Source organism: Odontesthes bonariensis, chromosome 4, assembly GCF_027942865.1.
Source record: "Odontesthes bonariensis isolate fOdoBon6 chromosome 4, fOdoBon6.hap1, whole genome shotgun sequence".
In the NCBI taxonomy this organism is placed as follows: domain Eukaryota; kingdom Metazoa; phylum Chordata; class Actinopteri; order Atheriniformes; family Atherinopsidae; genus Odontesthes; species Odontesthes bonariensis.
Window position 1 is genome coordinate 6,053,517 of NC_134509.1, and position 12,785 is coordinate 6,066,301.

Below are 12,785 nucleotides of genomic sequence, written 5' to 3' on the forward strand. Positions count from 1 at the left end.
TTTCGCAATCTACTGCATCGATTCTTGACACCAAGTATCGATTATTTTAATTAATTAATTTTTTTTTTAATTAATTTTTTTTGGGGGGGGGGGCTTTTTGTGCCTTTAATGATAGGACACGTGCAATTGATGCATTTCGCTGCAAGGGATGTTTGCAATATTTATTTTATTTTTTCATAGTTTTATAAAGCCTATGCACTTTTTTTTGTCTATACTGATCATCCCTATTTTGTTATTTTAAGTTTTATAAATCTTATGAGTGTGTCCAGTAATATTTGTTTTAATGGCAATACCTCCAAAAGTTGTTTCAATAAATGCAGTTATGAATTGATTTGCTTTGAGTTATGTATCAATTGAAGACACTATCCAGATCATACACAGCCAGTCAGCCACTGGTAGGCTAATGGCTGTATTTTTTTTTTAAGTATGTTCAGTGAAAATATCGCAATACATTGCAATAATTCAAGTATCGTGATGCATAGTGATTCGAATCGAATCGTGACTTCTTTGCCAATACCCACCCTAGGTCGAACTGGTCAAATGAATATTCATAAACCAAAATTTGGCCAGGAACCCCCCCACCCACTTCCGAACAGTGTGAAAAACAGAACATAAATAGCGACCCTGTCTCCCTTAGTATTTAATTTTTAAACTCTCAAACGTACTGTTTCAACCATATTGCAAGTGCACGGTGTTTGCTGAGCTGCACGCTTCAGCAATTACCCTGGAAATATGAGCCGCTCGTCTCCATCCCCGTTCCCGTTTCCTGCCGGTCTCAGCCCGTGAATGCATAAAGAAAAGGTCCCTTTTCTGGGGCCGCTTTTGAGAACAGAGGAGGGTGGGTGGGTCGGGGGGGCGACGGGAGGATCCATCGTCCGGCGCTCTGGTTGGTAGAGAATGACGTATCCGGAGCCACTTCCGGGTCTGCGTGCTCTCTAGGAGGAGGAGAGGCAGACTGCAGTGTTGTTAGTTTGAACAAAATGGCTGCGAGACCGCTGTCAACGAGAGCTCACTGAACGCGTACCGTGGGTGTCCGCTCCGCCGTCTGGATCAACACAGAATGTATTTCCCCGGAGCCGTTACTCACTTTGCATTCGCGGCAACCAGCCCATCGCTAGTCGTCCAGCAGGCGACTTAAACGAACAAACGAAAAAAAAAACCCAACAAAACAAAAAATTTCTTTTGCACTTTAAAACAAGTTGGCAGGCTGGCTTTGACAGCCGTCGGCTTGCTTAGCGAGAACTCATCGGCGAATTTTTTTCTTATTTTAATTTTTTTTTTTTTTTTTAACGAAAACTGCCAGAATTCTCCAGTTTTGCTAAAAATCTCGCAGCGACGACTGAGAACCAGTTAACGACAGCTCACATAATTTAGCTGCTTTTAAAAGTCGTTTTTTTTTTTTTTTATCAGTGTTGGGGTTTGTTCCCCTTCCCCGCCCCCCCACTCCCGTTATATCGTGACGTTTTAACAAACTGTTTCCTTTTTTTTTTCTTTTGACGAGATAATTTTTTCGGCCCGTTTTTATTTTTTGAATTGTATTTTTATGTTTTTGTTGCTGAAAGCAGAAATTATTACCGTACTTTGCTGTGTGTGTGTGTCTGGCTGCGTAGCCGTTGTTTACCTCTTGTCTCTTGACGCCGGAGCTGCTTCAGCAGCGGTCGGCTTATCTGTCAAGTCTTGACTTTGATTGCGACTAAAATCTCTGCTCCATCTTTTTTTTTTTACGGGTAAAAAAATTTTTGAGAAAAAGAAAAGAAAAAAAAATACCGGAAAATGCTATTCTGCATCTTTTTTCCCCCCTGCCATGCACCGACTCTTCACTGAAAGCGGCCAAAGCTGTGATCGATGCAAGGTAAGTTTTCTGAGCACTTACCGTCATAACTTAACGGATATTTTTTTGCTGTTCATTCGGTTGTGCCAAATGAATAAACGAAATAATCTACTGTGTCGCTTTTTTTTTAATGTCTCTGTGACATGGCGATGGAGCCAGATCATTCATTTTTTTGGGAGTGGAGTGTTACGTTATTATCGGCTGAGTGCACTGGATTATACCTCATACCAGACTTTTTTCCTGCCCCGTTGTTGTTAACCAGACTTTGATTCCTCTTGGCTATTTTAATGCATCTACAGTTATTGCAATGTAACGGTTTAACTTATTGTGGTTTGTTGCATGTAATGGCAGCAGCTCGGACTGGTTCAGTTAAATGTTGTGATGTGTGAACCATAGTTGCAGGGATCTTTAATGTGACAAAGCTAGGTGTGAGTTAAGTTGCCACTTTTTCCGCTGCGGTTCATTCTGGAACCATATCACATGCTGTATCTTGCACACTATTGTACGTTCCAATACAGTAATTCCAAGCACATTATTAAACGTAGCTGTCCCGTCTCTGCCCTCCTTTCCTCCACCCGTCTCAGAGAAAGCTGGGGATTTCTGATTGAACTGTCGCCTTCCATTGCATCGCCCCTTCCTGCATCCTGTCCCTAGGCACTGAAGTACAGCTTTTAATATATCCTCAGTCTTAATTGAAGTACATAATTTCCTGTTCAATTTCAACACCCCCCTCCTCTCACAGTTTTGTCACAACTGTCTTATCTCTGTCGTCACACACCGGTGAGCTGATGAAGGGAAGAAAATGTGCACACGCAGACACATTCGCTTGCAGTCGGATTGGGAGCGTTATTTGTGAACACTGTGCATGTATAAGTGGCTGAGTCCTCGCCTCTGTGCGTGCCTGTGCTCATGTCAGAGAGCACAAATGCGGTGTGTTTTGTACGAATCGGGTCGGTAGGCGACACAACTAGAACTGCTCTCGCTGTTGCTGACGAACTTTGTGTCCACTCGTGTCAAGCTCAAATCCCTGGCTGTTAGGTAATGCCCTGCAGTTGTTAATAAGCTTATGAACTGCCTCTTGCATGCTTCAGTCACCCGGCTGACTCACAAGTCCAAACACAGCCACGTTCAAGGCTTCTTCCTACCATATGCTCACCCATCTTTCCAAAAGCCCAACAATCCTGAAGAAAAGGGTTTCTCAGATTTTTTTCCGAGTGCACTCTGTTGTTTGAACTTTTTAAAAATGCACAAAATAAATATATTAAACCAGTAAGCAGGAATAGGAAGTTTACTATCCACTTCAAATTCAGTCATCTTAATTTCCTATACTAGACGCAAGTGCAGCATGGTTACTGGTAAAGCCACAGCAGGTGGTTTATCTGTGGAGCACTTAGGCAAAACAGAGGTCAGTACTGACCTGAAGCTACGAGACTGATGGGGTTACTCCCACGCAAGGCTTGAAGAAACCTGATGCTTTTATCAATATATGCCGACATCTGAAAATGACTTGAGAGAAATTGCAACTCAGTCTTGATTGTCAATGTTATGGTTATGATTTTGCCCAAAATGAGAAATCAGGGCCCAGAACCAATGCATCATATGACTACTTTGGCCATTTTGGCACCACACTAGCAGGAAGCTCATTATCCATGTTGGCTCCGGATCGGCATCTGGACATTGTTTTGATTTGACTGTATTCTAACAAAGCCATGAGGAAAAACCCTGGCAGTAACTCTATATGCAGCTCCTTATCACTGAGGGGGGCGTGATCACTTATTTGAAGGGAAACCAAAGGCTTCCCCTTGTATGACCCTTTACAGACAAAAACATGAACATTAGTCTGCTGTCATTAGCCTCGTTTCCACTACAGGGCTAAATGTAAGGGGAACCGGCTTGCTTGTCCTGTGTCACTGCGCCCCCCCCGTAGAAACGTTTGCTTCTTTGATTATATTTTTAACTCCTGTGCGATAAGTAGCCAGTTTGTCTCAGAGGTTTCAAATGTCAATAAAGAATTTGAACTCCTCGTGCTTGTTGTGATTTGTCTCTTTTCCCCGTCAGTGACCTTAGCCCAGGCCCGACGGTGGCCGTCACTGAGCCCGTGATTATGGGGCTTTTCAAATGACTGGCACAGTCTTGATTGATAACATGTTTAACACCGCCACAGGGTGCTGCTCCAGTAGGGGAGCATTGACAGCGGAATCAGCTGGATTCAGTTGGAGGCTGCCAAAAGCCATTACCTTCTTCCTCAGCTCTTTGTATTGCTATTTTGAAGTGAAAGGGGGGGGGGGGGGCAGGATATGGATTTACCCAGCATTAGTGTAGTGTGGTCATTGTACTACATTCAACATCTTTGTGTGTTCAAACGGTCGGATAAGGAGTGCATGTTGACTGTGTGTTTGCTGTAGTTATGATAGGGGGACAAAGCCAGAAGGTTTTATCTTATGTTGGATTACGTCACCAAGAAACAAAGTACTCATTTTGTTAATCAGAGGGTTTATTGTATAAGACTGATCGCATGCATAATTCTCTCCTTTTTTTCTTGTAAAGAATGATTCCGGATTGGCTTTGTAAGATGTGTCCAACTTGGATCTTTGGCGTAGATCATAGTTCACCCACATGGATCTGTTTCATTAAAAGCTGGTGGTCTCATGATATCATAGTCATGATCTTACTTGAAAGTACTCCTGGCAATAAATCTTGTCATATACAAAGTCGAGGGGCAGTGGGGTCTGCATAACCTCCTCCTCTTGTGTAAGCTGTATGCCAGTGAAGGGGGCCGGGGCTAAGGGGGCCCACCAGGGTAAGCCAGGCTTGGATGGAAGCAGGGGGATGGGGGGGAAGCGATGCTGAAACCGGTGAGCCGCTGCCCACGAATGTTGGCAGGGCTTCAAGCCAGGGGAATGTTCGGTGTGCCGAGGTTTGGTGGGGGTTTCTGGCCCTCCCTCTCCTCCATGTCTGCTAATTGGAGAGACGTGGAGAGAAGGAGATGGGTATCACATGGAAACTGACAGAAACTATGCCGGACATCCAATCTACAGTGTTTCCTTTTTTCTTGCTTCATACCAACATGAGACAGACTTATTCATTAGGACTTGGGTCCTACTGCACTCCCTAAGCTTTAAGTTAAGGCTATGTAAATAGCAACTGGTACGCATGGCCTGTCTTTAAGCTGGAGCCACGGCTTAGGAGCGTAAGCTCAGGTCAATTGTGTTATTGTCTGGACTGTTAATTACCTTACTATCAAAATGATTACAGTCAATGAGGTTAAAGTGTTTACTTTTGCTGTGTTGCTGTTAAGTTTCAGTCCCGTGCTTGCATTTTTCTGACGGCACACAAGCTGCACGCCACAAGTACAAAAAAGGTTATCAAAACACATAAAAATGCCTAGAAATTAAAATGTCTTTACAGGAAACTTAGAACGTGAACTTTCAGTTTTTGGAAACCAGCAATACTAACAAAATTACAGTAAGAAATAAAAGTGGTTTCTTGGCAATCCTTAATACACTTTGTGCCAGGACGTTAAATTGTGACATTTAAAACAGAAACATTTGAATAAAAACTTTGAAATAATTGTGCAATACGAAACAATAATTGATCCACAATGATTTTAAATGTAGCATTTTATGCCAGGGTGACAGTGAGCGCAGCGTGTCTTCAGTGGTGCGTGCTGTTGTGTGGCCCGTCTCCCACTGATTCAGTGATATTGGTGTCTTGCAGTTGTTTAATTTATGCAAGGAAAATAGATTATGTGTGCACACTATCTGTGATAAATAAGCAAATCTACAGCAGCTGAGAAATGGCCTCAGTTATGTACATTTGTATTGATATGCTAAGTGGTCGTATGCTAATTACCTCACAGGGAACACCCCTGTGACAGCTGACGTAAAAGAAAGAAAAAAATAAAAAACAACAAAAGGGGAATGTGGGGGTTGAGGCGTACTCTGTGACCCCTCTACTGATCAGTAAGGAGCCTTCATTAGAACCCCAATCCAATATTTGAGGTCAGCTCGGGCCATCCCTGCTTGCATAACAACTGGCATTGCTCCAGCTTTTACACCCCGTGTCCCAAATTGAACCAGCCATTCAGTAACAAGTGCCCTGTGTAGCCATGAAATGAAGCATGATTAAGGGTCTGCACGACATTACCAAACAAGTGCGGTTACATTTGGTATTAAAAGTGTTTTACAAATTCTTATAAATAAACACAAAACACCAATTTTCACAAAGCAGACTACCACACGAACACACTTGCTATGACAGCTTCTTTTTGAATTGGCTGAGCTTTAGCTGCTGTGGTGATGACGGGGAGCAGGTCTGCACGGCCTCTCATACTGTGCTGTTTTCCTATTTAATGAGCTGCCACTGTGTTAAAGTTCCATATCAACTTTGCAGTGGCTGCAGCCACGACTCTGGAGAGCTACTTTTCTGCAGACAAACCTCAAAGCTGTTATTTATAGCAAAGCTCCAGCTACCTTACTTTCCGATTCTTAGACTTTTTCTTCATCTTGCATCCCTCTTAGTTTCTCTTAACAACCCACTTGTTCGCGTTCAGCCGCTGTCTCGTCCACAGATTTTTTTTTTTTCCCCAACTGAGGATATTTCCGCCACAGCTCATTGAGCAAGTCCTGTCTAGTAGCAATAAAGTGCACTGTATATTTTCACATGCCGCTCCACCTGCTTTAAGCAAAGCCGGTATGTGCAGAATGCTTACAAATAGAGTGGCCAGTGAGACTGTTAGTTGGACTGAGGCAAGGCAGAGAGAAATACACCAGCACTGTTATTGCTGCTTATCAACTGTGGAATTTACAGGCTTGTTTTCACCTCAAACCATTCAGGCTGAGTAAACGGAGGTGCACACCCACACGCTTTTGTGGAGAGCAGTTGAGGTTTCTTGGAGTAGGAGCAGGTATTGAGGATACGTTTTCCAGGTAAGGGCTGCCCATAATGTTCCATGTAATAGGGCTCACGAGAGTCCTGTGGCTTTCCGTAATGCCACAGGAATGGTAATGTTCCTGGAAAGAGGATTTACTGAATTCTGTGGTCATGTCCTGACCATATAATTGCTTTTATGCTCATTGTTGAAAGGTCTTGTGCCATTTCTTTTTCTTTGTAGTTTCTGCGTGTGTCTTTTCCTTTTGTCTCGCGCAATCTTCACACAACACTGCTCATAGACCTTATTTATTTTCATTTTCGGTCGCCTTCGCCACCCCTCGGCATCTCTAGATACAAGCAATCAAGCTCATGTATATTTTATCTCCGTCCACCCCCATTTCTCCATGTTTGCCAGCCTCAGCAATGCTGCATTCAGTTGTTTCCAGTTCCTCCGTTTCTCTAGTGAGGCTTTTTCTTGTCTTTTTTCCTTTTTCTCTGCTCCCTGTCAGGCTCTCCGGTGGCTGTCGTTCTTAATTGGTATTGCTCTGTGTGTGCTTTCATCATCTGCCCCCCTCCCCTCCCCTCCCCCAGTCTCCTCTGCATCCCTGGTGGATGAAAACGGGGATCAGACAGACTGCTTCCGTGTGTGCGTTGGTGTTTTTTTTGTTTGTTTTTTTTTTTTTTGTGAGTTTCTAGTCTCTTCTATCCTTCAAAGTGTTCTGCCGTTCATTCAGAATGATTACGTCTCCTTTAGCTTAACCCTGCAGCCCGGGATATAGAACTGTTGTGTTCAGCACAGGAACAGAAGAGCCTGCTTTGCTGGGCAATTTTTTGACATTTTTTTTTCTTCAAAGCTGTGTACCCAGTAGAGGGAAATCTTCGATTGAGCATTGCTTCATTATTTAGAACTGGGGGAAACGGTTAGCCAAGCCTCGGGAGAGGTCCATACCAACAACTGAAAACTATCTACATGCTTTATGTTTGCTTTCAGTAAATGCTGAAATGGTTACTGACACCTGGTGTTTTGATAAGCTTAATTTTTTTCCCACCAGTACACAGCAGACTTGAACATACGGTCTACAGCTTAATAGCTAGCAATATGCAACTGTAAAAGAGACTTTTACTTTTGTTGAAAAAGATGGGGGTTTTTTTACAGCTCATTGAGCGTTTCATTTATCAATGTGGTTTGTAGGGTAAGAGTTATATTTAAGTGTGCTTTCATGCCAAACAGACTTTGTTCAGACTTTTTAACCGAACCATAATGAAACCCTTTTTTCACCGTTAAAAAAAAAAAAAGGCACCTGCTAACATCTGGCTTTTGGGTGCAGTGTGAAAAATGTCAGGGATTCTGCTGCAGTTGCAGACATTTTATCGGCTTTGGGTCCAGCTCCAGCCACGATCGGCATCAATGGAAACACTACAAACCCGGATGCGCACAGTAGTTTGCGCTGAGGGTGCTGCACCAAGGGCTGCAAGTGTGGGCGCAGCTCGCCTTTTCTCAATCGGAAGACGTGATTGCCAACCATAATGCCCCATGTGGAGGCTCTTCAACTGACAAGCAACAGCTCAGACATAAAAGGGAGCATTCCATTGGCGTGCCAGTCAAAAATGATAAAGTTGCCCAATTATCCAAAACATTTGCAATATAGCCTGCAGTGATGGCATCCCTTCCTGGTGTAGCTTAGAGGCCTGTCCTTTGGGAGGTGTGGGGAAGTTACTGGACCTAACTTCAGTTCTGTGTTTGTGTTAGCCATCAGACCACTGAGGGTTAAAAAAATCAAAATAAAACAACATCATATACACATGCTGCTTTTGGTCTAAAGCCCTATTCGGACGGGACTAGTTCAATGGGGGGGGCGTATGGTAATGTTGGTTAACTAGACGACGCCAGGGAGAAGAAATGACCAATTCGGACGGGACAAGAAATCCCTGTAATATTCATCTAACATGGGAGGAGTTGTTGGTTACGCACAACCGTCACATCCTGGATGCTATGCACGTCTTCATTTCACTTCCGTAAACCCCATCTGTAAACAGACATGGCGCCGACCATGCGTGCTTGCAAGCAGCGCTTCATCCAGAACCTCCATGTTTGCAAACAGACACACCTAATTGTTTCTCTCTTTAAAAGGATGTGACGACATATTCCGTACTTTTTACCGAAGGTCGCATTCGCACGGGATTAGTATTACCTATGGTAGATACTCCGGACCGTTTCATAGGAGGTAGAATTCTCGGCAAAGTTTACCGACATACTCCGCTATCTTTACTGACATGGCGCGTTCGGACGGGACTAGATTTCCCGGTTATTATTACTTTACCTCAGGTCCCCCCATTAAACTAGTCCCGTCCGAATAGGGCTTAAAACTGTATTAGACTTGTTGAAATTCTCATTGACCACAGTCACTCAGTTTTAAACACAGTGGCAGGAAGTCATAGCAAGGAGATGAAGTGATATCCTCCTCATGGACATCTAACATACTTTGACATGAGAAGATCGTATGACACAGTAGCCTTGTAGGTGTCTACCCTCAAAATGGCACATATTTTGCCCTAAATGCACTTCTATAATGTGAGCAAGTGTACACTTAATGCAAGAAGGCAGCACAGAGACGAGCCAGGGTCACTGCTGAGGAAGTGCAAGCGTCAGCGCTACCGAGTAGAGAGGCAAGTAAGGCTATATGCGAGGGCAGCAGAGGTCAGCAGGGAGGCTAACTTTGGCACCGACCACTTCACCCCAGAAGACAATTGTCCACTCTCTCATTTCAACTATTTCTTTTTCCTTTAATTTGCCAGACTGCTGGCGGTGTGTCCATAAAAAGAAGATAAATATAGTTTAGCTAGAGGAAGTCGCAGAGGTTTGTGCTGCATCTTTGTGCAGCAGCGTTTGTACTCTGCTGACCTGATTCTTTTTTTTTTTTTTTTTTTTTCCTCCCTCCTCCAACGCTCATTGTGACAGCTGTGCTAGTAACCAGATACTGTATCTCCGCTGTCATTTTGAGGGTTACAGTTGAGACTACCAGGATGATATGGTCTGCTGTAGCTGCGAGGCTCCATCACTTGCAAGTGATGGGAAGAGAAAATCACAGATGTAAATGTCAGCGTCTACCCCATGTGTCCCTTTCTCTGCTCAGTTTTCAAGTCACTGGAGTCATAGTTTTCTTTTAGGTTGTTATCATCATGTCAGATTAAGAATTGAGCTACAGCGATTACATGTATGTGCTACATTTGCATGCTCACTGACACATGCATTCACACACACACACACACACACACACACACAGACGCACAATTCAAAGTCGTATTTATTATCCAAAGGCAGCCTTCCCATAGCTGCTGACATAGCACAACGACGCACACACTTGGTATGAAAAGTAGGACTGTGTGTGTGTGTGTGTGTGTGTGTGTATGTGTAAAGAAAAGGAGACGGAGAGGGACCAAGAGGGGGAAAATCCAGATGGAGGAGCGAAGAACTAGTTTGGGGAACAGCTCATTCCTTTTTTCGCTGCTATAGTGACCATTCTGGCAGCATTTTCAGAGGTTCAGCTTCGAGCTCATTTTTGACAACGGCATTTATCGTTTCTCTTCTCTCATCTGTCTCCCTGTCCATCCGCAGGGATGCCGAACCCATGTCCCGTTTCGCCTCTTCCTGCCAAAGACACATCACCACACCCTCCGACAATCTCTTTGAGGCCTCTCCTGTCATTTTGATTAACATTTTCCTCCCCTTGTACGTGGGCAGCACAGTGGGAGGCAGGCCTTCTATTAAGCCTCCCTTCTAAATAATATGATTCATTCATACATTCACATTTGAATTTATATCCAGGCCCGCTGTCGTTATATTTTGTGTTATTTAACTAGTTTGGGAGATTTAACATTATTCAACCGTAGAGCCCATTAGCTAATGGTTGATTTACTACATGCGATCTACAGTTTTCTAGACCCCAGCAAGTAAAGTTTTGATGAAAGTATTTTCTAGAGTCTGACGGACACAGGATTATTTTAGGCCAATACCTTTTCCCCATGATGAGTTTGCTGAAAGTTCAACACATTGCTTGAGCCGCGGGGTATTTTTTGATTGAAAGCGGGTTCACTGGGTTCATAAAGATGAAGCAGAATGAACTCTTGAGCGAGGCATGTGCAGGTTTACCTTCACTCCTTCGCTGACTGACAGTTCGGAATGACGCATTCTCTAAGTCTTCCATATGATTGATTTTTATTTATTTATTTTTCATATGTTTTAGCAACTCAGACAGCAACCCCGGTGCTGTTTTGTAGATTAAAGCATCCGTTTCGCTTTCTGACTGAACACACACCCATTCAGTCCCTTTGTCCCAGCTCATACCTCTAATAGTTTCCAGGAGCTGTCACTCGAGCTAAGCCAAAGGAAATAAAGGCTCACATGAAGTGCTCAGTTTCATCTGGCCTTCAGGCTAGTTTGACTCTCACAGACACTGGAAACAGATCTTTGTAAAAATCTCTCTGTTTGTTGACCTAAATGTTGTCTTCTTTTCAATCGCTTTAATCCTTTCAGAGCTAGCCTTACTGTTCATCTCTCTGCTTTTCCTTTTCCCTTTGTAACCACCTAGTGTCACGTTCAGATTTTCATATTTCCTGATCATGATGAAAAGTGAATCTTTGTTGTGGCTGCCATAATTCTTGCATGATGTAATGCTTGGGGAAGGAAAGATTTTTCCATATGCTGGGGCTACATCCACACTTATGCCTTTTCCACTCAAAGACAGCATTTTACCAATGGTGACATGATTAAGAATACACAATTTAATTGCTCGAAGGCTGCTAACATGGATAACAAATTCAGCAAGGCCTGACATAATGGTTTGTCTTGTGATGGCGATCCTGCAACTCTTGCAAAACTCCAGCTGCTTTGCTAAGACTCCGCCAGGAAGCGTAGTGTCTGTCTGCATCACTGTTTCCAGTAGTCTCTGTGGGGCTGGAATTCAACTCTAACGTTCTCAAATGAAAGGGAGTTCAGAAGTATTTCCAAAATGCCGAAACGGGATGAATACTTGGTGGGAGTTTAGCTGCATTTTGAAATAAGCGTCTTGTGTTCACCTCGGACTCATAAGTTGGTCTGATCAGAGCAAAGGTGCTCAGTTTCTACGCTGTTTAAAGGGCTTATTAACAAGCGGTGCATATTTGCATAATTCTGCCTCCATACAGTTTGGATCTGGCAAGGCAAGGCATGCAAGTGTTTTGGGGCACTTGGGCTCATTATTTCCAAAAGTAATAAGGAGTAAATGCTGAAGTGCTCCACATTACAAATAGGTTCTTTAGAATTTGCCAAGACCAGCCTCTTTTGGGGTCATACAGGAATTTTTCTTTGCCCTTCTGCCAAGGAGACATTCACTTTTACCTGAATTTATTGTTTTTGCTGCCATGTCTTGACTTGATTTACACACTTTGTGAATTTCACTGAGCATTGGAGCTGAATCTGATCTCTCCTCCCTGTTGTTTCGCTCATTGCTCCTTTTCTTTTTTTCTTCTTGTTGGACAGCTGAGAGAGGCTAGCGACACAAGAAAGAGAACCATTTGATGGAAGAAAAGAAAAAACAAGAAGAAAACACCAAGAAGGACATCACTCCCAAAAAGGTGAATTATACCTTTTCATTTGCTTATTTTTGTGAAGGAAATTGTGTATATCTGTTTCGACTTCACTCGCACTAAGGTTGGCATGCATGTTCATAGTTAATTTATTTCTGATTCATTTCTGAGTGGTTTGTTGAAATGAGGGCAACATGTTTTTTGGTCCTGCTTGTTGTCAGACAGATAAAAAAAAATGTTTACTTTCTTCGGTAACACCTGTCTTTGATCAGCTGAATGAAATTCTTTTTTGTCATGATGTTTTTGATTTCTCAGCCTTATTGGCTCATGTTGTCCTTTCTTTTCTCTCCCCCTCTGCAGGCTGCTGATCAGAAACCCAAAGGTGAGTGTCATGATCAAGTGAACTCCGCCTCCATTCATCAGCCTCATATCTCTGTGACTACACGCACTGAAACACATAAATCAGCTCTGATTACCACACACTAATTCATAAAGACATACACACGCATTATCCATG

General features: G+C 43.2%; 1 protein-coding gene across 4 annotated transcripts in view; it reads left to right on the plus strand.

Annotated features, from left to right (window-relative positions):
* The first annotated feature begins 920 nt into the window (after window positions 1–920).
* tnrc6c2 (trinucleotide repeat containing adaptor 6C2) overlaps window positions 921–12,785 on the plus strand; it is a 54,730-nt gene continuing 42,865 nt past the window's right edge. For all 4 annotated transcript variants that reach the window (XM_075462624.1, XM_075462625.1, XM_075462626.1 and 1 more), the window contains exons 1-3: window positions 921–1,852; window positions 12,222–12,316; window positions 12,629–12,650. In XM_075462624.1, the coding sequence (XP_075318739.1) occupies window positions 12,260–12,316; window positions 12,629–12,650 (79 nt within the window). In that variant the 5' untranslated portion in view covers window positions 921–1,852; window positions 12,222–12,259. The remainder of the gene's footprint in view (window positions 1,853–12,221; window positions 12,317–12,628; window positions 12,651–12,785) is intronic.